At 35.2% G+C, this 27482-nt stretch overlaps 1 protein-coding gene and 1 long non-coding RNA gene across 2 annotated transcripts; both read left to right on the top strand.

Annotated features, from left to right (window-relative positions):
* Positions 1-215: 215 nt before the first annotated feature.
* Positions 216-21133, top strand: htr5ab (5-hydroxytryptamine (serotonin) receptor 5A, genome duplicate b). Its single transcript, XM_065289374.1, has 3 exons — positions 216-351; positions 13015-14068; positions 19644-21133. Exons 2-3 carry the CDS (start codon positions 13361-13363, stop codon positions 19974-19976), a joined length of 1041 nt encoding a protein of 346 aa, XP_065145446.1. The 5' UTR covers positions 216-351; positions 13015-13360; the 3' UTR covers positions 19977-21133.
* On the top strand, positions 8259-10579 carry LOC135778942 (uncharacterized). Its single transcript, XR_012335478.1, has 2 exons — positions 8259-9666; positions 10324-10579. It is a non-coding gene; the product is annotated as an uncharacterized lncRNA (long non-coding RNA).
* Positions 21134-27482: the final 6349 nt, after the last annotated feature.

The following is a 27482-nucleotide window of genomic DNA, read 5'->3' as shown; positions in this document are numbered from 1 at the left end:
AGGTGAAAAGTTTTGCTCTTGGTTATCACGCTCTTGGTCTGACAGCATACTTGAGACAATTAACTTCTGAACAACTGTGCACTCTTTCTCACATGTTCTTGAATATCTCATTGACAGCAGCTTCAACGGTACTTTAATATGAGATTTTTTTATCGCAAGAATCTCTCAATCACATAGCACCCCTATGGCACACATTGGTTCAATCCACATGCGGTGTTAAAGCGTCGACACTAGTATAGTGTGTGTTTAGATGAAGATGCTTTCAGGTGCGCAAAGCAACCAACACAGGACAACAAAAAGCAATCTACATAGCATATTTGCGGCATCCTCGTATAGATGTTATAACCAATGGTAAGTGAGAAAAGCTTCTCTTATACGTTTGCTGTATGTAAACTGTAAACATTGCTATGCTGTATGTTAAATGTGTTGTACTGCATTTAAAGAAATACATGCGGACTTAATCATGCATTTACACGTATATCGAAGGAAGTTATCAGGGTTGTCTTGTTCATAATGTTATTCATATAGTTGTATATCTTTCTTGTACGACAAATATTTAAGTAGTATCTGTATGCAACACCAATCAGCCTCCTGTGAGATTTAAATGTCACGATTAAAAAGTGCTAATCTGAGACATTGATGCAGACAGTTGTAAAACATACAGAACATACTGTACTCTAATCCAAAGCAATCTGGTTGTGTCCCCCCGTACGTCATTTAAACAGCATTAAAGCGGAATGAATCTAATAGCCTGCCGTAAACCAGAGGGGACCAGACGATTTTTTTTTTTTGTTTGCATCATTGTTTGATCTATGGAAATTGTTCATCATCGAAATCAAACAACTTCTGGTTGGTGCTGTTATAGTCAGATGTTTCAGTGCCGTGCGCTGAACTGGATCCGGAGGTTTTACATTGAATCGCTGGTGCGCGCATTTTCAGAGAACCAATCGCGGTTTCATTACCCGCGAGGCGCTCATGACTGACAGCTGCACGCACTCTCTCGGTTTCATTGAAAAATGCTGTAGATAGTAGCTCAGTATACTTCAATATTTACTTTAGAAAACTGAATAAATACTTAGGCTGCTACTGTGCTTTTCAACCATAACATATAGCCTATAGGCTACAGTTTACCAATTTACATGAGTGAACACTACAGAATTATACATTTACAATTTACTACAGTGTTTCATAGTAAATACTAAAGTATACTACACTATTTTTTTCTTGTTGGCAGTTTCTCTTTTGTACAAAGTAGCTTATAAATATATTTTTAAATCATTTCCCATTACTATGACAGAACATATATAGCCTATATAATCAGATGAAATTAAGTTTATGTGATGCAATGTAATGTCTGGTAGATTTCAGCCATAAACTATATTTTCAGCTAATCTTATGACATCATAAAAACAGTGTCCCAAGTCTCAATATTTCCAAAGTTTTTGAATTGTCATCACTTTGGAGTGCATTCGTAAATTTATATAGCACATGCCTTTTATATGCAATGTTTTATGTTGCATTTGCATAAATGTAAGGGCTATATTATAGTGATGCCATGATTGACAGTTGTTGGTCAGGCTACCAATCCTGCAGTGCGAGAGAATACTATTCAGTCTAACATACATAATTAAATTCTGGCTGTTAAAAATAGTGAAATAATCTAAAAATGTAATTCCTGTGGCAATATGTAAATTAATTTTTTCCCCCTCAAGTCAATATTTAATAGTCTGCATCAACCTGACTACACGGGTTTACACCAATGAATGTGTGCCAAGTTGAGATATCTTAGAAAAAGCTTGTTAAGGTAAGAAATACAAATGTAGACTTTTCTCATTGTGTTTCTTATTAGTGAAATTGCTGAACCCCTTTTTATTCAAAGTAGCAAACACTGCACTGATTGCATAGATAACCGCATTACAACAACCTGTGGTTATACTGTATGCTGTGCTCAAGGGCTTTATAATGATAGGGCAGGGTTGTGATCTGATTCCTTGTGTCACCTGTACTTGCAATGAAGCTGTAATCCTTGTGTTAGATTGATGCATCCACGCTGGATACCTGCTCCTCATTTTTTCTAATCAGGTTGACAAGCTAGGTTGTTGTGAAATAAGGTTAAAAACAGCAAAGCCCCTTTAAATTTGATGCAGGTAAATGAATTGCTTAAGTTTATTACCCCAAGGACATTATTAAGTATCGAGGTAGAGTAATAGGATATTTTTTATTAAGAGGTCACAGAATATAAAATACAGAGTACTGGTATGGCACTGATCTATTTCTATCTATTTTTCTTTTTGCAAACAGACCAACAAGAGCAACGCAATGCTTTTAATGATCTAGAGCTCATATAATTTCAGCAGGAGTCAATTATTTTATCTCACTCTTGGCATTAATTGACAGGTGTCTAAGGTGTCTCAAAGTGAGTGACAGAATTAATGGTTAATGTGCGGAGGGGTAACTGTCAGGGATGATCATTGTACACTACAAAGACAGTCTTATCTTGCACTCGAGTATGCGTTTAGGTGGACGTGTGTTCAATTTCATGCCTCTAGGCACAGGCTAATAAAAGAAATGAGAGAGATCACGGAAGGGAAAGATTTAAAGATGAGGTGCAGAAAGTAAAGAAAGATGAAAGTGTGGGAAATGAGAGGTAAAAAGGATGAATGCTATCCAAAATAACACCACAAAGTTTTTGATGTTGATCTTAGATTTTCTCCTTAGCCATGGCAGTGTGAATGTATGACTTACCAGCAAAAACAGAGCTAAGGCACATTGAGAGGGAATGTGTAATCAGTGTTCCTCTGTGCTTGTGTGAGATAATGAGCCTATCAAGTGTGGACATCGCGTGTTTCCTCTCTGTTCCCTCTGACAGGACAGACTCCAGACTCGCTGATGAGCATGCTGGGTAATGAGATGCACTATGGGCAACCAGAGGTGTGTTAATCAACAAGAAATGCCTGTTGACACCTCAGTGGCCTTTTGTCACTGTTGTCAACCAATACTATTTTTTATTGTGTTTCTTTTCAATGAAAAGAATAAGTGTGAATTCATTGTGTCACTTCAATTCATTGTAGCCAGAGGAGAAAACATATACCGTAGCAGGGCAAACTCAATATCATTGTTGTCATCACTGACATGACAGCTCGTAATGTTCCCGGGGCTGTGGTGTTTTTGACAGGTATTTGATGTCTTTATGATTCCTCCACTGAGCTCCTGACAAGCATGCTTGGCCTTTATACTCTAATTCAGGTTTTGAAGGCCAACATGGATTCGATTTTATACACATAAATCAGGAACTGATGAAAATCAAAGTGTTTTGGCTTTTTATTAAAGGGCCCCTAACGTAGGTGTTTTCAGCAATATAAAACAAGTCTGGGATATCCGCAGAATGTGTCTATAAAGTTTCAGCTCAGAATACTCCAGAGATCTTCCACGATGTTGAACATGGCCTTTTGTGTCTACAATGAAAAACGTGCTGTTTTGTGTGTGTTTCTTTAAAAGCAAAGAAAGCTTCTGTTTCCCTCCCTGATGCAAAGTAGGGGGGAGAGCGCTTACACGTGTGCTTTGGACTACATTAAAACATGTGTCTCTGGCAGGAGGTTGAACTATGCGCTTGTAAGGTGGAGTCTGTGAGCGGTCATGGGTGGGACGTAATCAATGTGACATCACATTGACAGGGGATCCCCAACAGCCTGTTTTGTGACTGTAACACAAAGAAAAATTGATGGATTTGTATAATAACAGGATGTTTCTGCACACACACTGGCGACACATTTTCTGATAGAAACACATTTAAAAGTGAATTTTTTAGATTGGGGGGCTAATGTCTGCCTCCTTGACCAGCCTGATCTCACAAGAATTCATACATATTTTATGAGTTGGCTAATTCGTATGAATTCATACCGAGTTATTCGTGCAAAAACGTACAATTCTCATGAAAAAAAAAACAACAACAACGAAACCAAACCCCTAACCCTGCACCTAACCCCAATGTCACAGGGGTGAAGGCAAATCGTACAAAAACTTATGAATGTGGTCGTATGAATTAATACGAATAGACCATTTGCGTGTTTGCAAACAGAGATGACGTTTTTTGTGGGCAGAGCTCGACTGGTGGCAGAAAGTGGCACCTCTGCAGTAGCGGTGTGAAGTGTTTTAGCGCTAAACTGGGATTTTTATGGATCAGGTGTTCTGTCGAGCTCTGTTTCCCTTATGTTTACCTTTAGTGTAATGTTTCTTATAGCGTATATATCACGTTACATTTATTTTTTAGATAAATGAAAAGTTTAAATGATGTTGCTACTGATATATGCATGTATGTAATGTATATGTATTGTTCTTTATTGGTAAATAAAAAAATATATATTTTTATATCAATATTTATATAAGTACATATAAAAGCAATACTATCATGTATTCTATATAATACCATTTATTAAATATTTCGTAATTTTCCTGTTTTCTATTATTTCTTCCATATATATTTATTTGCTCTAACACTATTATAAAACTATTATGTTTACATACAAATTAATATGCATAGGCCTATTTATATATTAATAACACTTTACATCATATGTGTGTTATATTCATATATTTATTAAGTATGTAAACATAATAAAACAAACAGGAAGAAGACATAAGCTAAGATATAATAGAAAACTGAAAAATTATGAAATATTTAATAAATGGTGATTATATTGCTTTTTCAGTATAACCCATTCAAATCTTTAATCTTTCTAAATAAATTATAAACATAACGTGATGAAAACGCTATAAGAAACACATAGAGGGAACAGACTTAAACAGAACACCGGACATCTTCTCTATTTATTTTCTATTCTAAATATTAAAAGATTTTCAGATGATTTCATTACTCCAGTCTGTCCGTTAAAGGGCTTATTGCAAAAATAAACACTCACGATTATCTTATTAAATGGTGTCTTCGACGATTGTATTCTATAAAAATGAAGGCCGTCTTTTTTTGGCACTTATTTTTTTACACTCAAAAGCTTAACAAGACATTTTCTAGTGAGTTATCTTGCTCGTTTCACTTGTGTGTAATTCATTTCCACTGTTTTTCTGCCACCACATTGCGTGCACAGCTTGCAGTGACATAACTGTGACGTCTACTCGCAAAAGGTCTATTAGCCAACTCGTAAAATATGTATGAATTCTCGTGAGATAACTTTGCCTTGACAGCTTCCAATAAACCCAGGTAAAAAAGTAGTATACTTTAGTGTATTAGAAATATGATTGAAGTACATGAAGTATAAAACAAGTATGCTTCTACTTGTTGTACTTAATTTAAAGAGTATTTAATATGTACTTTTTAAAAGTATACTTCCAAAAAGATATAATTAAGTTCAACTTAACAGTCCAAAAAATAAGTATACTAATTTACCAGTAATTCAATTATCTTTTAAATGTACTTTTTGAAAGTATACTTCAAAAAATATGTAATTAAGTTCAACTTAAGAGTCCAAAAAATAAGTATACTAATTTACCAGTAATTCAATTATCTTTTAAATGTACTTTTTGAAAGTATACTTCAAAAAATATGTAATTAAGTTCAACTTAAGAGTCCAAAAAATAAGTATAATGAATTTACCAGTAATTCAATTATCTTTTAAATGTACTTTTTGAAAGTATACTTAAAAAAAGATGTAATTAAGTTCAACTTAAGAGTCCAAAAAATAAGTATACTAATTTACCAGTAATTAAAATATTTTTTAAATGTACTTTTTGAAAGTGTACTTTGTTGTCAATGTATTTTAAATTGTATAGAAGTTTATTTTTTTTAAGTGTATTAAATTTGACATACTTAGAGTGACAATTCAATATACTTATGGGAAGTATATTTTTTGGAAATTAATTGTTAATTTACTTTTTTAGCATACTAGGATCTCACTTCATTAGAAGTGTGACTTCTGTACACTTTATACAGTACACTATAAAATAAGTGTATTTTTAGTTGCATATCAGAGTACTTTCATAAAATACGTTAGAATAATAAAATGTAGGCTATACACTGCATGAAAAGAGCTGTATCCAGACAAATACGGATGGGAAATCCCTGCTAAACTTTAGGTTTGCCAGATAAATGAGGCAGAGTGCTTGGAAACGTAATACTCAGAAGTAAACTCGTGAAACATCCAGAAACCTTGTGTATATGGATGTATACTGGTGGAAGTTTCTAGGAATCCTCACAGCTGGTTGTAAGGAGTGCTGGTTGTGAGGTGTGAAGGGTTAATGACAGAGTTGCTGTCTCTGTTTTCAAAGCTGGGTGGGGGGTTCAAGGCAGCACATAACATAAAAACATTATATATCTACAAGTGTGTTTACTAAATACATGTATTATTATGCTAATGTAATTTAATTGATAAAGGTTTTTTTTATTTAAGAAAATCTGAGCATCACTCAAAATAACTGTCAACATGTTTGTCAACTAAACATGTTTTGTAAACGTTATACATTTTATAAAAATATTTAATATTTTTATTATTGATAAAGTATAAAGAACAAATCAGTGTGAAAACGCAGATTATAAAAAGTACATAAAGTGCCAGCAGAGGATCCAAAATAATGAAAAAAAAAAAAACATCCAATGCAACTTGGAAATTGTAGTCAAAATACATCTACAGCAGCATGCTAAAGCAGTACCAACGCCAGGGCAAAAGACTCAAATTCCCAGAATGCACCTGCACCCACCCATTCATTCCCACCAATCAGGATCAACGGCATTTTTCAAACCGCTACTGACTCGTTTTCATGCTAAACAGTACGGCTGAGGTAAGTTTGACTTTCATTCCTTTACATCGCGCAGATCTGTTCCATATTTGTTCCTATTTTGTTCTTCACTGTGATTATTTTTGTCTTTATGCGAGAAGTGTTTTAATTTAAAGCACACACAGGAAACATTAAGAGTAAGTTATACACTGTACACAGTAACGTTAGGAACTTGAACATGCGGTTTTTCAGTGAGCAAAGTAACATGCAAAATGCCTGATAAACGAATCAATTCGATGTTTAAAACTTTAAAAATAAAACGGCAAGATTACTTGTGTTGGAGATGTTCAGCTAACTGTAGCAAATGGCTCTTTCTGCTATTTTAAACGATAACCTTAGACGATTTCTGTTGTTTAAAAGCTCATTGCTGTAGGTAAGTTCTGATAGATGCTGCTTATTTTGCAAGCCTGTTTTAATAGCTTTATTCTGTTTAGTAACCAAGCCAGCTTCACTTTAAGTTTAAGATAAACTAACGTTAGATGTTGTTGTAAAGAAGCTTGGAGTCAAAATATATTTTAAAGTTGTATGATTGTCTTCTTTTTTAATATGATGTCTATCCATGTTTGTGTTTACAGAGGTCATGTACCATGTGGTCGACCTTGCTGACGCTGAAGAGGTTTCTGTGTAAAAATGATGTAAGTTAAGTTTAATCTTTTAATTTAATATTGTTTTAATTCATGCCCATGTCATGCTGGCTACCAGTCAAATATCGCATACAATTAAAAATACTATTAATCACCAATAAAACCTTAAAAGGCCCAGCACCTTCGTATCTTAGAGAATTAATATCAGAATACAATCCAACACGTACACTGCGGTCGCAAAATTCTGGTCTCTTAATTTTCCCTAGAATATCAAAAGTGTCTAAGCTCTGAAATGATTTGCCAACTGGTATCTGTGAATCAGACACAGTCAATCACTTTAAATCTAAAGGGACACTTCACCCATTTGTATTAAGCTTTGTATCTTTAGAACCCCAGTCATGTTTTTGAATGGTCATGCATCATTTCCTGAGACAGGAGAAATACAGATTTCAGTGTTGCACTTCCTTCTTTCAATGATGTAAAAAATTATAATTTTGCATCATTGAAAGAAGGAAGTCCAATATCTTTGTTGAGGTGGTGAGACTACAAACACCCCTTTTTTAGTCAAATAGGCACCAAATTCGAAATGTATGTTACATTTCCACTACAAATATGAGACACTTTCAATAAAGATTAATGTTTCTACAGGTGAAATGCTCCATTAAAGGATAATTCTGGTATTTAACACTTTGAGTCTTATTTCTGGTTTGTTTTGGATGAATTACAGTGATGGACACTGTAATTTTGACAATGGGTCGTGTCTTTTTTTACTCGTTTAGAAGCGTCTCTTCACTGCTTCAGAGTGGAAGTCAAGGGTCATGCACAAACATGTCATTAAAACAACACTTAACCTTCATTTTCAAAACTGTCCCTTACGAATATTAACCATGGTTTTATTGTGGTAAAAGTGTAGTAACCATGTTTTTTTGGTCAATTGATTACTATGAGCAAAACCATGGTTTTACTACACTAACCATGGTTTAACTATGGTTTTTGAAAACCATGGTTGTCAAAACCATTGTTATTTTGTGGTAGCTATGGTTTTACTACAGTAACCATGGTTTTTTTGGTCTTAACTGTAGTAAAACCATGGTTAATTTTCGTAAGGGGTGCTACTCACCGAGTGGTTCTTGGTGTTCGTTGATGATTAAAAACAAGTAGTGTAGCGAAATACAGTTTCTGTGGTGTTTTATTTGGCATTTTGTAAAATTCCATTGACTTCTCTTGGAAGACTCATTGCTCGCTGATATATCACTCTGCCGCCGGAAATGGAAAAGGGTCTGTTTACATCTGGTTGTAGTTTTTTCGCTCGGTTTCTCTCAAAAGGCTAGCATGAGCAGAGCAACTGTGCCCTCGGAGTAGGGCACAAATTTTTCCCATATTTGATGGCTCAGTGACCAGCCTTAGGTTTGAATTTGAGCTCGATTGTGACTGTCTATACGCTAGACACCAAGTTCCGTTCAGCATCCTTGTTAGGCAAAGTGGTTGTCGCCATCAAGTGGTCAAGAGTGTGCTAACGCTTCAGACTCAAATATAGAGCGGAAGTATATACGTGGTTGTGAGGTGTCTGAAAAAATAGATCCACTATAGCAAATAACACGGATTGAAATCATACATTGCTCTGATATATTTGTTTTTAATCATCAACGAACACCACAAACCACTCTGTGAGTAGCACAGTTTTGAAAATGAACGTTAAGTGTTGTTTTAATGACATGTTTGTGCATGGCCCTTGACTTCCATTCTGAAGCAGTCAAGAGACGCTTCTAAACAAGTTAAAAAGTCAAGACACGACCCATTGTCAAAATTTCAGTGACCATCCCTGTAGTTCATCCAAAACAAACCAGAAATGAGACTCAAAGTGTTTAATACCGGAATTATTCTTTAAGACTTTTTTTCTTTAACAAAGCATTCACATAATTTGTCTAGTAAATTATACTTATCTCGCAAAAGTTAGCTTGTACGGAACAAAGCATTCACATAACTTGTCTGGGTAATTTACTAATGCCGCAATAGCTAGCCTGTCTGGAACCGAGCAGATATTAAAACACAACACTGTGTGACACTGCATTACATGTGAATGGCCCCTACGCTAATAGGATTTTGTTTCTCTCTCCCTGTCTCGTCCTCAAACCCGAGGACATTGAGACAAACAGACCAGTTCTGGCTGCCGTGGAGGTCAACACACCACTGATCTACTGGCTGCCCTTCAACGTGATGCCCAGCCGATGCCTGACCACCGACGGAACTAGGGCTGCACGATAAGTCGCATGTGTTTGTCAGGCGCATCTCCTCAGTAATGCCGGTTCCTTGATTAGTATTAAATCGCCATCAGCTGTTTTCAGATGTAGCAGCTTTAACTACACAGAGCCGTAGTTCACTGACAATCGGGGCAATTTCGCATTAATTATCGCGGACGTATCGGCTGCGATATGTATGCGATATGGCCCAGCTTGTCAGGGAACTACGGCTCTGTAGTTAAAGCTGCTCCATCTGAAAACAGCTGATGGCGATTTAATACTAATCAAGGAACCGGCATTACTGAGGAGATGCGCCTGACAAACACATGCGATTTATCGTGCAGCCCTAGACGGAACCCGTTAAATCTCCTTATCCGTTTACATCCCATATATATATATATATATATATATGTGTATATCTTTTCCTCCTAGGACTTTTTGTTCCTCCCTGAGGTTTTTCTCCTAGGGTTTTTTAACCCCGGGGAGTCAAGCAACATTGGCTTAACTTAGCACCCTCTTGTATACGAGACATTATTAATTTGCTCACTTGTAAAGTTTATTCATAGCCGCTGTATTTTGCTACTTATATTGTCTGTCGATTTTTCTGTTTCCCCTGCTTCTTTTAATGTAAAGCTGCTTTGAAACAACTACAAATTGTGAAAAGCGCTATATAAATAAAATTGAAATTGAAATGTCTCTTTCCTGTTTTACAGATGCAGTGAGGGAGTGATTCCCCAACATCGAGGTGGCAGAGATCCGGGACCTTCTACGGAGGAAGTGCAACAATGCCAGTTACAAGGCCTCCAGTAGTTCAAATCAGAGCTAGATGTCCATATAGTACAAGTTGTTCGCAATTGTTCTCTTCCCGGCATTTCAAAGAAAGTCGACTGTTTAAGGTTCCCCATTTTGCCAATATCTGTTTTGTGTGTTACTTTTGTGTCATTAATAAAGATCCTTTTTTGAAATGCAGTTTGTAATCTGTTTGTGTGCATTTGAACTGAATTGTTATATTATACACTTGTAGTGTAACAGCAATATTCATGCTTAAGTATAACAAAATGGGGATAAAAGTACAAATTAAATATACTTAAAATATAAAAAATACACTATAATAATATTGCACTGAAAGTACGTGTCTATGATGTTTAGGTTATAATTGAAATTCACTTTAAAAACATTATTATTGTCATAGTGGGACACTTTAAAAGCACTAAAAATAGTTAGGAAGTGCATTTGTAGAGCACTTGAAATATTACAGAGGCATACTAAATTAACATAGTTTATACTAATTATAAGTATGATAGCAGTATGCACAAAATGTACTTAAACTAGGGCTGTCAAAAGATTAATCGTGATTAATCACATCTAAAATAAAAGTTTGTGTTTACATAACATATGTCTGTGTAATGTGTATAATTATTATGTAAGGGATAATGTAGAGGCAGCCGGTAGTTATCGGGAAATAAGCCCCGACAGTGTGATCAGGACCCGACGCGAAGCGGAGGGTCTTGTATCACACTGAAGGGGCTTATTTCCCGATAACTACCGGCTGACTCTACATTATCCCGCTTATTACACGGCTACTTGTCACATAAGAAAAAAACTGGACATGAATATGAATTTGAAACATTTTATTGGCATATTTGTTTTAAATTAACATTTTTATCCTTCCGCGAAACTTTGCACAGATGCATAAAATGATCGTAATACCTTATTAAGATCCTCTGCTTCATACTTGTCTGTCTCCATTTTTTTCTCTTTTAGCCAGTCTTTGAGAAGTTTTAATGCCCATTCTGTATTTTTTTGTGTGTTGGCTTCGTAGCTGTCATGCTCTATTTTGTCAAGTTCAGTCTCAGTAAGCTCTCTGTGTCTTGTCGTGGTTGTCCAGTGTTTGTCACAAGATGGCGCCAAACAAACAGTAATCTTTATTGGCGCGGAGCGATCTTACTCGTAAAAGTAGTCCGGCTATGCGTTATTATTTTGGAGCGGTTATTATTCGAAAAGAACGAACCTGCAAATGTCTCAACTGACCAATCAGAATCAAGCATTCCAGAGAGCCGTGTAATAAGTATATATAAATACACACACATTCATGTGTATATTTAAGAAATATTTGCATTTATATACTGTATAAACATTTATATAATTTATATTATATAGAAATATAAATATTTTATATATAAATATAACCAATTTTTCTTAAATATATACATGACTGTGTGTGTTTTTATATATAAATATTAATTATACACACTACACACACATATGTTATGTAAACACAAACTTTTATTTTAGATGTGATTAATCACGATTAATCTTTTGACAGCCCTAACTTAAACACAACTATAATTTGTGCTGCAATGGCTTTTTAAGTGTATTTCCATTAAAATTGCAATACAATGCAATTGTACTGTAAGTGTGCTTAATTACTCATAAATCTTGATTTTCAGGAGTGTATTTTAGTGCACTTGAAGTTTAAAAAAAGTTGTTCCATTTTAGCATACTATTTACACTTGAAGTGTAATCAAATAGGTGTTAAGTTGAAGTTAATACATAATTGAGTACACTTAACTATACTTGGATTTGACGAAAATAGTACAAAATCTAGAAAATATACTTAGTACACTTTTTTAAAGTATATTTTTAATAGATTTTTTTTTCACCTGGGAATGTACTTTTTACCATAGGTGTCTGTGGCTTTGAGAAAAAGATGCATGGGCTTGGATCTTTAGCATGGCAGAAAGGTCAATATAGATAGCAGGCAACTGAGGTCTTTAAAGGTATTTATATGTAATTGCTACGACTAATTGAATTGAATCAGTTTCACAAGCACTTAGAAAGAATTACATCTAACCCAATAGAGCATTTGAAACTTGGACTCCATGGACCCAATTTCGTATCAATAAATAATAAATGAGCCAGTGTAATATAAGGAATAAGTAATGGATAATGATGAAAAACGACCTCTTAGCTCATTTTCTAAACTGAGAATATTGAAGTTCAAAAATTCAGTGCTTCAAACTAGGTTGCAGTTGTACAAAGGTCCCTTTTACAGAGATTTTGGACAAGTCTTCTGCACCATAAAATGTATGTTGGGAGTAACAAAGGCAGTAAATCTCAACACGAACCATAAAGGGCATGAACAGATGAAATAATTTACCTAGGGAGCTGCCTCACAGTTTTCATTACTATTTGTTCCAGCTGAGGTATTATAAAATGAACACAGCACATTTTATGTTAGACCAGCACAATACATTAATTTGAGCTTGTAGAGGGGATATTTAGAAGAAATTGCTCTAACTGTGGCAAGCGAGACAAAGCTTACAATGTCTCTTTTAGCTGGTCTAGCTTCAGACACATGTGAGTGATCAAATTAATTCATGCCTTTTTCTCTTGTGTTATAGGTTGGAAGATGGCCTCTCACACCTTCAGATGTGTGTCCTCAGATGAATTTCTAAATAGCTGAAGACTGTTAACTCAATTATCAGTATGGCCAGAAATAATTTAACTTATAAACGGCAAGGCGATACTTAAAACATACAGAACCGAGAGATAACAGACAATAAACTCATAAGCTTGGCACAAAAAATTTATAAATCCTACTCAGAAAGCTCTTGCAAAATTAAAATAAAACAAATGGTCATAAATCACCAATACATTCACGTCTGACCAAAAAATGTATTCTGACTGTGATTTATTTTGACCTTGTCCTCTAATGAGAGCCATATTTGCATACCGTTGCACGCCACCATGAGTCAACCCAATGTTACAGTTTTCTCAGCAAATTTCTCTGGTGGCTCAGAATCTGGAAATTTATATCGACCGTTTTCTGTGTTCAGTGTTCTCACTCTTACTTTGCTGGCCATGCTAGTAGTAGCCACCTTTGTTTGGAACCTTCTGGTACTGGTGACCATACTGAGGGTGCGCACGTTCCATCGTGTTCCCCACAATCTGGTTGCTTCCATGGCCATCTCGGATGTGATGGTCGCAGGACTGGTTATGCCCCTCAGTCTGGTTAGGGAGCTCTACGGTCGGCGCTGGATTCTGGGACGGGCCCTGTGTCAGGTCTGGATCTCCTGCGATGTGCTCTGTTGCACGGCCAGCATCTGGAACGTGACAGCCATCGCTCTGGATCGCTACTGGTCCATCACACGTCACCTGGAATACACGCTCAAGACGCGCAAAAGGATCTCCAATGTGATGATCGGCCTGACGTGGCTACTGTCTTCTGTTATCTCGCTTTCTCCGCTCTTTGGTTGGGGTGAGACTTACTCAGAGGAGAGCCTGGCTTGTCAAGTAAGCCAGGAGCCCTCCTACACAGTCTTCTCTACATTTGGAGCCTTCTACCTTCCCCTTTGTGTGGTACTTTTTGTTTATTGGAAGATCTACAAGGCTGCCAAGTTTCGCATTGGTTCACGCAAGACAAACACCATCACACCCATGGCTGAGGTTATAGAGGTAAAATTGATATTTAATGTGATGCTCCATCATTTTAAGTCACTACAATACACTTTATTTTAAATAAAAAGTCTCAGGTTACTAATAAAACGATTGCATTATTGTTTGAATTTAATAATAACATTTCTACATTAATATCCTATTGTGACTTCCAAATCAAAATGATAGTACATTCTGTATAATAAAATATATTTATTACATAATAAAATGATGAAACACAGCCCATGACTGAACACAAAGTGTGAAGGTACCTCCTAAGGAAACATTTATTATTTTCAGTTTTGGTAGAAATAGTCTCTAGAAATAGATTGTGCAGCATCATAGGCATATGCATATACACAAAATCCATAAAAATACATGAAGTCCTAACAGACACTGGATGTGGACATGCCTTATACAGTACTGTCTGTGAAGGGGCTATTTTTAAGCTTCTGGTCACTGCTGTTGAGATCGGGCTAGTGAGCTGCCAGAGCAAACAAAAATATAAAAGGATGAAAGACCAAGAAAATAGAAAAGTGTTTGTGCTGCAGGATGGAGTCACCTCACCAGTGCAGAGAAGATCAAACCCAGCAGAGCTTTTCTTTTAGAAGATAGCTCAACCCACAGGAGTTGACACCTGGCCTGGCACTAACACACAGTCACACAGAGATCCAGTGAAGAGAGTACAATTACAATCACTCCATTCTCACACCGAATAACCATTTGTAAACATACATTTCTCTCTCTATTCCCTTTGAGATTTTTAATGAGCTTTTTCTGAAAGGGTTCTCTTTTTTTCTTTTCTCATTTGAATCATTCATTTACCCTCAGACAAGGCTCATGTCATTCAAATCAGCTTCTTTATTCAAACAACATCCGGTTATTGATTTGGTATGTGTTTAGTCTAAGATAATATTTGATCTCCATATTTCTTAGTATTTTCTTAGTAATAATACATAGGTGCAATTGCCTGTCTCGGCCAACATGGCTAATAAGTGGGGAAAATGCTTTTTGCAGGCAGTGTACATAGCGGTTGGAAAGCCACTAGGCACATCCAAATCCAATGTTTGCTTTTAATCCCGTCTACTTAAATGCCTTCATCTGGTTGGGTTTTCAAGGCAGCACAGATGTATTCTTGACTGATATATCTAACAAACCTGTCCTTGCGGTTTGGCAGAAAGAAAAAAATTGCTTGATGTAGTGGAACATTTATGTGAGTTTTTTAATTTTAAAAAGCATTGTGGACATTGCTTGGTTATCTTTAAAGCGTTTATATAATTACATTCATCCCTTAAAGCTCCCGTTCTTTCTGTGTTATTGAAGCTTTAATTGTGTTTACGGTGCGCAATATAACATGTTCATGTTTCACGTGTAAAAAAACGGGGTATATCGCTGTTTTCACTGTCCTCAAAACGGGCTGATGTCTTCTTTGTTCTCCGAAGTCCCTCCTTCAGAAATACGTATTGAGTTCTGATTGTGTAGCTTGTTTAGTGTGTTGTGATTCGATAGCAGCTTAGCTTGCCGTTAGCTTTGGTGGCGACTGACATATTCCTGTGGGCGGAGTTTAGTCAAAAAAACTGTTCTAGTGATGTCATAAAAGCAGGAAGTCGAGGGCTGTAGTCCAAACCGGCCATTCACTGTAGGCTTTGAAAGGCGAATTCTGTTAAAGAAAATATATCGCCTGGCAGTGAACTTTGAACTTTATCATTTATCAGGTATTATTTATGCTATTATAGCAACATTACACACTAACTAGGGTTTTAAAAATGGGATCAGAAAGAACGTGACATTTAAACATAAATGGTCCTTACAGTTATATCAGTTCCATACCTTTAACATACACAAACTCTTTATGTTACACAAAAGGTTCTTCAGACTATGAATTTGTTATTTTATGGCATAACTGCGAAGAACCCATAGCACCTTGTGAATACAAAATCTTGTACAATTACGATTTAGTCTTTGAGTGAGCAGCAAAGAAGTGCCTTAGGTTTTTTGGCACAGCCTACACTCTTCAAATTCTGGGTTATTTTCCACCCAGTGTTGGGTCAAGTAAAAAACATTTTCTGTGTTAAAGGTGCAATGTGTAATTTTTAGGATGATCTCTTAAAAGAAATGCTAAATAATATACAAAACTATATTATCAGTGGTGTATAAAGACCTTTTATAATGAACCGTTATGTTTTTATAACCTTAGAATGAGACATTTTTATCTACATACACAGAGGGTCCCCTTACACGGAGGTCGCCATTTTGTGCCACCATGTTTCTACAGAAGCCCTTAAAGGATAAACTTTTTTACTAAGTTGTCTCCGACAATGAAATGTTTGTCCGGTGGTGGCTATTGTAGCTTCTTTATGCGTTTTAAAAGCGAGGGTTGGGCAGTGGGCTGAGCCGCTGGTTGCAACTTGCAACTTCACCACTAGATGCCGCTAAAATGTACACACTGCACCTTTAATTTAACCCAACGGCTTGGATAAAACTTTGACCCAACGCTGGGTTGAAAACAACCCAGCATTTTTTTAGAGTGTATGTGTGTTTATATAGATGTTTATATACATGTCCACTTTCTTTCTCATGATTTATTATTGCTTACATTTATCAGTATTTGCTAAATTGACCTCACATAGTGGTGATGAATGAAAGACTGCCATTTAATAGACATTTTGCCAAATTCAACAATGCAACATATGCTCAACTGTTGAACAATAAACATCTATAGACAAACATAAAAGTGTATTTATCATTTCAGTTTGCATATAAAGAAAAAGCTATCATTTCATTTTATATTGATACAGTTGACACATACACATATTTCATTTCAGACACGTATTTTGTGATTATATTGGCTTCTGTCTCATACAACACACGTTTTGTTTTTCCACAAAATTACTTTTCATCTGGATGCCTCTTCACATGAAATACTCAGGTCTATTTATCTCACTAACATGAACTGATCAAAAACATGATCAAAAAATATTTTTGCTTCCTTTATCTGTCAGAAACGCACTGTAGACAGTGATTGGGCTTTGTTATGCCACATTGATATGCTCATCCAACTCTGACCTTTCAAACAAAAAGCTATTTAAAAGCAATAATGTCATAACAATGAAATAATTAATATACAAATAATAGTTTATTAAAGGACAATGGGCTATATGAAAGAGCAAATGTATTCAAATATTCGTTAAAAATGTTGCCGATATTCTATTTTTGGTGGGTTTTTTTTGTATTTGCCAACCTAAAAGAGAATCTAAATTATTTCTAAACAAAGCAGTTTTCCAAAATTATTACCATGGGGGAAACTGAGCTTAATGATTTGGGGAAATTTAAGCCAACTTTTTATCCACAATGGCGAATTCATAAGAAAAAATCATATTTCCAGCAACACTGATCCTATCAATGTCTATTGTTTTATCAGATGTGTGAAACTAATGCTCAAGTCTGTCTACTGAACACAGTTAGCCAAACCACAGCGATATTTAACCTGCTAACAGTTATCACAACTTTATAGTAATGTTATACTTGTACACAACATGCAGTGGACTGACACCTGAAAAATGTGATGACTTAAACACACACTGCGACACATACTATGGTAGATCATACTGAATAAGATGAAGTATCTAATGGTTTATCATTAAAATAGTATGTTCTAGTACAGTATGTGTGGATATGACCCATATGTCCTTTGACCTATGACGTCATCAGATCAACTGAGACCATAATTTATCAAGTACAATTAAATCAGGAGGTGTACATTTCTTAGTACCTAAATCACTTAAAGAACTATACCCAGTTCATACTGCCGTCCAAAGCCAAAGCGCAGTAACTACACACTTGGTCGAAATTGAGTTAAGGCTTGAAATGAGCTTTATGACATCTGTTCTGTCTTGTGACAAAGTCTCCTGGTTCAATTTTGTCCCGTTTCAGAGAAATGAGGGTGTCAAAATTGCAGTAACTACAAAATTCATGCTAATACCAAGGCAAACCGCAGTAAGTGATGTTACTGCGTTCTGGCTTTGTTTCCCCGGCTTTGATACCGCAGATACTGCGGTTTCCCCCGATCGTAACACACAGAAACAACAAACCATTGCACAATCCCGCGGCCAAATGATGGTTGAACTCGCGTTAAAACGGAAATAAACAAATACTGGTAAGGAAGATAGCTAAATAATAACTCATGCTAAGGCAAATTACAGCTTTATAAATAGTTAACATTGACTAGCCAGCTGCTAGCAAGTTTTGACCTACCTGTGCTCGTCCATTGAAGGCAATATCCTCTGACAATAATGATATAATCTGATTCAAGCGCATTGGTGTTTGTTGATTCGAACATCTCTCCACTTTTTAGGCAGCTAATCAAATTGTATTGACAGGGGTTACTCCTTCAAAAGTTTGATAAGAGTCTGGTAAAGTTTTATTGTTAGGCAAAGATAGCGGAGCCCAGTCAACCTGACGAGCGCAGCCGGGCCAGCAGAAAGCACACTATGTGAAAAAGTACACTTCCATAATAAGTGCTCTTTCTCCACAAACTAATTTTATAGGCTACTTACTATTAAAACATTTAGTTTAGTACTTCTTAAGCTAATCTTAAAAATATCTAAGTTTACATAACTGTGCAACTTTGAGATGAAAATTAACTAAAATGTACATACTGTTAGTTACCACTTATAGTACATTTGAAACAATAATATCTTTGGGACAAACATGTTCTTCTATTTTTAAATTATGTTAATTTTTAACTACTGTTTTAAAGCAAACCTCGTCTAATGTAATTTTTTTAATAAATAAAAATTAATAAAGTGAGTTAAATACTCTCTTTGTGGTAAAAGGAGCATTTATAGCATTCACAAACATAAATAAAACTACTACAGTTATTAAAAACAATCAAAATGTATTAAGAAGCATGAGAAAAAGTTGAATGAACACATTTAGTTCGTAGATACTGCACTTTGCTTTTGCAATAGTGTTTTAGTTGTGTAAGGTCTTTCAAAGGCAGAGTGCAGTATCTGCATTTTGGGAGTCAAAGGTCACATCGGTGGTCATGGTTTTTATCTATAAAAAATATCTTCCTAACAAGGCCTTACATGAATGCATTACCACTAATCTACCTACAACATGTTTGGCTGGCTAGTGTAAAAACTTTAAAGCCATTTTTCTCAGTTTCAGTGTTTGCGTAGATACTGCACTTAGGCTTTGGAGGGCAGCATAGATTATCTGTATTTTTATTATATTCACTTTTTTAAATTTTGGAGCTCCTCAGTTCACATGAGGAATAGTAAAGTGTCTCCTGGATGCACACTTAAAAATCTAGCCGGAAACAGTAGGGCTATGAGGACAGACTACTCACCTTGCATACTGATTTTCGCCTACTAGTATTCAGACGCAGCAGTACTAACAGGCAATGTCAAATGAAATATGACTAATAGAATAAAATGGATGTGGTTTGAAAAAGAACAAGTTGTCTGCTATCAGTCCGAGTAATTGATTAAGTAATGAAGTTCAAGCTATGAAATGTTTCAGTCATTCCTAATAGTTGTGTCTCCAATTAGCACTGTCAATAAATTTCCTGATCTTGTTTGTGAACTGCCAGGTAAAGGAGGCCGAACGGCAGCCGCAGATGGCCTTCACCGTTCGCCATGCCACAGTGTCATTCCAAACAGATGGTGAAACGTGGCGAGAACAGAAAGAAAGGAGAGCGGCTCTGATGGTGGGCATTTTGATTGGTGTATTCGTTCTCTGCTGGATTCCCTTTTTCCTGGCAGAGCTTATCATTCCATTGTGTTCTTGCGACATCCCTCCTGTATGGAAAAGTGTCTTCCTTTGGCTGGGCTACTCAAACTCCTTCTTCAACCCTCTCATATACACTGCCTTCAATAAGAACTACAACAATGCTTTTCGAAACCTTTTCACCAGACAACGATGAGAAATGAAAAGAAGAAAGATGGACTGAAAAACTAGAGCTCAAGAAAGTCAAAAGACATCCCGGTTCAGGGCTAGTAAATGGACAAAAGCAAGTGCATGAATGAGTTGGTTTTAACTTTAGTTCGGAGAGTAAGGGGGCAAATGAAGTAGAGAAACTGACTTCTCCAATTATCACATCTTCATTTGCTGGTAATAGCGAGTAAAAAAAAATCTATTTATGGCTGCTAATGATGTCATCATGAAAAGGTGGCACCATCTGCTAAAGCAGAAGACTTAAAAACATCTGCTGAAAGTTTGGTCTTTGTCTTGAGCAAAAACGACTCTACAGTACTTCAGCTGCCCATATACTCCTCAACACTTATGGACTCTTGAGAGAAGACTATAGCTGTTTTCTACTGTTCTAAATGGATGAAAGATTTCAGAGAATACAAATGATATAAATGTTTAAAATCTGAGTCATGGCATAATTTACATCCATCCAATCTTTCCTAAATTACTTGGCTAACAAGACATTTTACACTGGGTACTTCGGACTCCACTGCATTTCCTTGAATTGAATTAATATTTTTTTCTTATGAACAAATGCACCATGTAATAGATGAACAAAGAAATGGCAAAATGAATGGAAATGGAACAGACATCCTGTGAATCAGAAATACAAAAAGAAACGACCACATGAATCACATGAGAATGTTGTTGCAGTATCTTCTTTCATAAATGTCTTTGTTTGCAGGCAGAACATCTTAGCATTTATGTACTGTCTCTATCATAAATGGATCTTAAAGACAATAAAATTGAACCATGCATATCAAGGTTATTATTAGCCTTTAATATTCACTGTTTGTATACCATATTGGTAGCACATTATCTTACAGTATGTGTACTTACCTTGTACATTTATGGTAAATATATTGTACTTACAGACAAATGTGTGGTACTTACCTTTGAGTATCTTCATGGTAATTAAATGGTATTATACTGTTCATACTTGGTATTATTATGTAATTCTAAATAAGTATGGGGTAATATCAGAAACATACTTGTAGTGGATGTTTACTGTAACTAACAAGAAACACTACTGTACTTAGAAATGAATGTATAAAGTATTTAGTACTTACAGGCAAGCGTGTGTTCATGACAGGTACTTATAGCGTACCTATATGATAACTTACAGCAAACACTACTGTACTCACAAATTGTACGGGAAGTGTGTATTACATACAGGCCATAATGGGCGGCACATATAGTGTATGTATACTGCAGGGGCGTCAGTTTGTGTTGAAAAGTGGTGGGGACAAAAGATCAGATGAAAAAACATTACAGCAGGACGGGAAAAAATATTGAATAACTTTGAATGAAATGGGCATAGTGTAGGCAGGTCAACAACACAAAAATACTCAGCAAAAGACCCTCAAATATGTCGACTGCGCATGTAACAGTCCCTGCAACACCAGCTCAACCGAACAGTGCCAAAGCACCATACTGTAGATAACAGTAGATTGTAGATAACAGTAGATTGTAGATAACAGTAGTACTGTAGATAAGTCAATGATTAAAATGAAATTCATTACATATGTAAAATAAAACACACTATAAGCACACAACGCAACATATGTGACCCTGGACCACAAAACCAGTCATACACTGCAAAAAATTATTTTCAAGAAAAAATGTTCTTAGTATTTTTGTCTTGTTTTCAGTAAAAATATAAAAAAATTCTTAAATTAAGAAAATAAGTCTAGTTTTTAGACCAAAAATACCAAATGTAAGTGATTTTGTGCATAAAACAAGCAAAAAAATCTGCCAATGGGGTAAGCAAAAAATCTTGAATTTTTTTTCTGAAACACTACATTCAAGAAAAATTCAAGAAAAAATTGCTTACCCCATTGGCAAATTTTTTTTGCTTGTTTTATGCACAAAATCACTTACATTTGATATTTTTGGTCTAAAACTAGATTTTTGCTCATCAAGAAAAAGCATCTTAATTTAAGAATTTTTAGATATTTTTACTGAAAACAAGACAAAAATACTAAGAATCTTTTTCTTGAAAATTTGACTTTTTTATTTTTTTTTGTCTTGTTTTCAGTAGAAATATCAAAAAATTCTTAAATCAAGATGTATTTTCCTGATGAGCAAAATTATGTTAGAAAATAAGTCTAGTTTTTAGACAAAACTATACAATTTAAGTGAATTTGTGCTTAAAACAAGCGAAAATATCTGCCAATGGGGTTCGAAAATTTTGCTTAAATTAAGTGTTTAAGAAAAAAGAAATCTTATTTTTATATTTTTTTCTCACCCCATTGGCAGATATTTTTGCTTGTTTTAATCACAAAAAAATCACTTACATTGTATATTTTTTGTCTAAAAACTAGACTTATTTTCTCAGGTCATTTTGCTCATCAAGACAAAGCATCTTCATTTAAGAATTTTTAGATATTTCTACTGAAAACAAGAAAAAAAAAACTAAGTAAGAAAGTCATTTTTGCAGTGTAAGTGGCACAGGTATTGTTTGATTTTCAGAACATTTTAACCAAATGCTTTCAAAAAGTGGTGGGGACAAAATAGGCCATTTCAAAAAGTGGTGGGGACATGTCCCCAGCGTCCCCAGTGTAAATGACAACTATGGTATACTGTAACTAATGAGAAACACTACTGTACTTACAAACTGTATATGCATGGTAAGTCTGTAGTACTTACAGGCCAGTGAAAGTTCATGATAGGTACTTATAGTGTATGTATATGATATAAACAATAACAAACACTACTGTACTTACAAATTGTATATACACGGTAAGTTTGTAGTACATGCAGGCAAGTGTAAGTTCATGAAAAGCACTTATAGTGTACGCATATAATAATAACAACTAATAACAAACACTAATGAATACACCTTTTCTGTACTCAGTATCTTTGTCTTAAATTGTACCCTTTAAACCCAAGCATTGAACACTGTATGCATTAACTACTGGGTACATTCACTAGTACATCCATAGTAACTGCATGGAAACAGGACTGTAAAATAAAGGGTTGCATTTTACACAGTTATTACAGAGGACCTACCACCTAAGTTATAGCATAGTAAACATATGCAACTGTGAGTTATGTTAACTAATAAGACCATAAAATAAGATGCATTGAATTTTTATGAACATTGTTTGTTTTAGGATTAAGGCTGTTTATTGTTAAAAGAAAAGTTAAGTGTGGATGCTCAAGCCACTTTAACAGTATGCCATTGCAGTTTCTAAAATCATAATTTGTTATGTAACAACGTCACACTTTTTCAGTCTATGTTTATGCTTACTCTTCCTAGCATGGACTTGTTATATAGTGTTGTATAAAGCCCGGAAACACTACACGATTTTTGGCTGTCCCAGATGAAAGATTGCCATCGTGAAACAATCGTCGCAATTTCTGTGATTGTGGCTCTTCATCTGTGGTCCTATGTCGTACAGTGAGAGAGGTTCAAAGACGTTTTCTCTGTCTTGCGTCTTGCTGTCGAAGCCTCCGATTTAATAAATGTCATCATTGTACAGTCTACATGCTAGTCATACTCAAGTTTAAACGATCCATGCCGCACAGTGTGATAAGGTAATGATCTTATAGGAGTGCAAAAACCCTGCAGTGTACTCCAGGCTTTAGTACTGACGCAACAAAGAAGACAAAATCTTCAAGAGAAAGAAGTAAATGTTGTGCTGCACTATAAAAGTGGTGTATTATGACTCTTAATTCTTACCCGTTCTCCACAACAATGCTTCTTATTTAAGGTTTTACAAGTTAATATAACTCACAGTGGCATATGTATGCTATATCTTAGGTGTATGTTATACCCATAGGTGGTAGGTGCTATGTAATAACTGTAAAATTCAACACTTTATTTAACAGTCACGTTTCCATGCAGTTACTGTGGACGTACTAGAGAATTTACCCAGTAGTTTATGCGCACAATTTTCAATGGTTTGGGTTGCCTCACAGTTTTAACAATAAACCACCTTAATCTGAAAACAAATGATGTTAACAGAAATTCAATGCATCTTATTTTATAGTTAACAAAACTCACAGTGGCATATATATATATATATTATGCTATAACTAAGGTGGTGGGTCCTGTGTAATAACTGTGTAAAATGCAACACTTTATTTTACAGTCCTGTTTTCATACATACATACAAGTGAATGTAATGCATGGGTTTAAAGGGAACAATAAAGAAAAAAGATACTTGTAAAAAATTGCACATCAGTATTGTTTGTTTCTAGTTATCATGTACACTATAAATACCTATTTTTAACTAACACTGTATGTACAAGTTGTAAGTACAGTAGTGTTTGTTATTAGTTATCATATGGCTGGGGGCTAAACTGAACTCTGGAAAAACTACCTTGTTGAAAATTACAAATGTTTTGGTTTCCTAAAGACGAGGGGAGGCGGGGGATCATGGATCATGCTATGTTAAGGGAGGTTTGGCAGCCGATCAGTAATTAACATTTTATACATTAATTTTACACAGTGTGTAATAAGTGTGGCTTTTGATACACATTAGGTATGTTTTGAACTAAGGTAATCTACTTATTATTTAATTAGCTTGTTATCAGAAATAAACTACTCTAAAATAACTCTATTGTTATTGATTATTTGTGGACGTTTACCAGAAGTTATGCATTTGTTTATTTTGTTACTGCTGAAAACGTCTATATTGTACATTCATGTGTAACTACAGTAGTGTTTCTTTTTAGTTACAGTATACCTACACTAAACAGTAAGTATGTATCTGGTATTACCCAGTACTTATCTAAAGTTACATAATAACTACCAAATATGTACCACTGGTAAGTACAGTAATGATACAATTCAATTACCATGTAGATACTAATAGGTAAGTACACGTACTGTAAAATAAACCATATTTTTGAGGAATTAGTAAATAAGGCATACAAATAATTTTGGGCTTTGAATTCCTCAGCAATTCTTTGTCAAGCTGAAGGTCATTCAGTTTTTTATACAGAGGCTTGTCCACACATGTACAGAGACGAGTGTTATCACTGACGTGATTGCTTCTCATCCATGCACAAATAATTTGTTAATACTAAAATTAACAAGATGGTCATGTAACAGCTTGTTATGCAGCACATGGTTATCACAAAATGTCCACTGCATATGTAGGGGATTGCAATATGGTTTAGAGCAGCTTATCTCTTTGAAAAACTGTACATGTATCAGGTCTGTCCATCATTTTGACAGTTCATCAATTATCTATTTAACAATTCAGATCAGCACAAATTTCTATTTGCATGTGTACTCTATGAGAATACAGAAAGTTTTGTTTTGAGAATTTTGAATGCTAAAGGCTCTTTATGGGAAAGAGAACAAATTATTGACAATAGGAAGATAGGAAGAAGTGTGGGTGTATTCTCATTCTTAAAATAACTCATTTTAAGAAAGGAAAATTTTTAAAACACTTACTGATGAAAACATTTTAGAATGCACCACACTCAAATGTGCCAAAATGGGTTCAATTGAACATATTTTGTAACGTAAGCTATGTGTCAGTACACACTCTCAGAAATAAAGGGTACAAAAGCTATCACTGGGGTAGTACACTTTCAAAAAATACTTTGTACATAAAATGTGCATATTAGTACCTCACAAGTACATTTTAATAGTATATTTTAGTAACTTTTTACTGTCCCACTGACAGCTTTTGTATCTTTTCGTTCTGACAATGTGCAGTATGTAAGCATTTAATATAGAAGTAAAGTGTTAAGTGCATACTTTAGGTTATAAAATTGTATATTCATTTAAAACAGCAATGTCAAGCTTCTGGCTAGATGCCTCTAAAAGGAATTAATGGTAACACTTTACAGTAAGGTTTCATTTACTACACTGTTACACTTTTTATGTATATATGCGGAGTTACTGTAACTGCCCCATTACAGTACCATAACTGTACATGTTTTTTACAGTATGATGCCTTTACCGCAGTTCCATTTTACAGTATAATACCCTTACTGTAACCTAGTTTTTTTTACCGCAGTTCCATTTTACAGTATAATACCCTTACCCTTACCCTTAACCTAGTTTAAAAAATATTGCCTTGAAGGGGAATCGAACCTGGGTCACCCATGTCTTAGGTCCGTAAGACTACCACTACCTTGGCGTCACTAGTGTTTTGAAGTCTTGAGGTCAAATTCAAATCTGACTGTCAAGCATTAATCCATAATCCCTTTATTGTTTCTATCTACAATTCTCAATAAATTATTTACACTGCTGAAAAACAATTCACATTTTGAAATTTGCTTCACTGCTAAAAGCATACAAATATAAAATGTATTTCATTTCATAGATATATTTCATTTTTCCATTTTATATGCTTTTATAACACTATTTTATTCAACTACAGTAGCACTACTGCTGTTGTTTTGCAGCAGTCTACCGCGAATTCAAAACATACAGTAAATCACTGTAAATTAAATGTTAATACCCATAATGCAATGCATATTACAGTAATGAACTGGAAAATAAAATGGTGTTTTGCTGGGCATTTTGTGGTAAGTAACTGTAGAAATTACAGTTAAGTCTAACAGTGTATCCTTACTATTTATTAACTACATTACTTTAAACATTACAAATACACTTATATAATCAAACATTAGTTAATCTACAATGAACTAACATGATCAACCAATTAAACATTTTATTTGTGTAAACTAACATTAACAAAGATTAATAAATGGTCTAACCAATAATGTTTATTGTTAGTTCATGTAAGCTAAAGCATTAAAGTGAACCTATTTCATTGCTAAAAATCAACATTGTTTTGTGTATTTAGTATAATACAGGGGTGGGGAACCCTGGTCCTGGAGGGCCACTGTCCTGCAGAGTTTAGTTCCAACCCTAATTAAACACACCTAAAAAATCAATTAAAGTCTTCAGGATTACTTGAAAATGAAATACAGGTGTGTTTGATTAAGGTTGGAACTAAACTATGCAGGACAGTGGCCCTCCAGGGCCCAGGGTTCCCAACTCCTTGTATAATACAATGTGTTTGCGTGGTTTATGGTTCAAAAAACACATTATTTTCCACATACCGGAGGTTTTTGTAGCTCCATATATCCCTGCCTTCCTCAAACGCTTTGATTTTGTACAAAACTCACCGATCTGAAAAGTGCTGTGTCCTTGATTGGCCAGATAATCTGTACATTGGCCTGAATACCTTTGGCGTCAGCCGGAAATGTGACACTCCTTACCATGTATAAAAGATTCGGTCACAATGCAAAGCTAACAGGACTTAATTTACAGGCTGTGAGTCAAAGCGGGAGGAATTATGATAATCTCGATCTTGTCTACATCACCAGTCCCAGAAAGTAAACTGTTTCCTACAATCCGTGTGGTTGTTGTAAAGAAAAGAAAAGATTTATGTTGGAAGCGCTAACTCGCGCCATCGTTTACCTTGGGGTTTGTACCTTTTGCTAAACGTTAACATGTACTAATACACACTTACACACCAAAGGA

This window comes from Paramisgurnus dabryanus, chromosome 2, assembly GCF_030506205.2.
Source record: "Paramisgurnus dabryanus chromosome 2, PD_genome_1.1, whole genome shotgun sequence".
Taxonomy (NCBI): Eukaryota; Metazoa; Chordata; class Actinopteri; order Cypriniformes; family Cobitidae; genus Paramisgurnus; species Paramisgurnus dabryanus.
The sequence above is the reverse complement of the archived record's forward strand: the minus strand, read 5'-3'. Positions and strand labels throughout refer to the sequence as shown.

Bases quoted from the DNA above. Each gene is read 5' to 3' on its own strand.
- htr5ab (XM_065289374.1), top strand. From the start codon at position 13,361: ATGAGTCAACCCAATGTTACAGTTTTCTCAGCAAATTTCTCTGGTGGC. The intron at 14,069-19,643 runs GTAAAATTGATA...GTGAACTGCCAG, and splicing joins CCATGGCTGAGGTTATAGAG to GTAAAGGAGGCCGAACGGCA.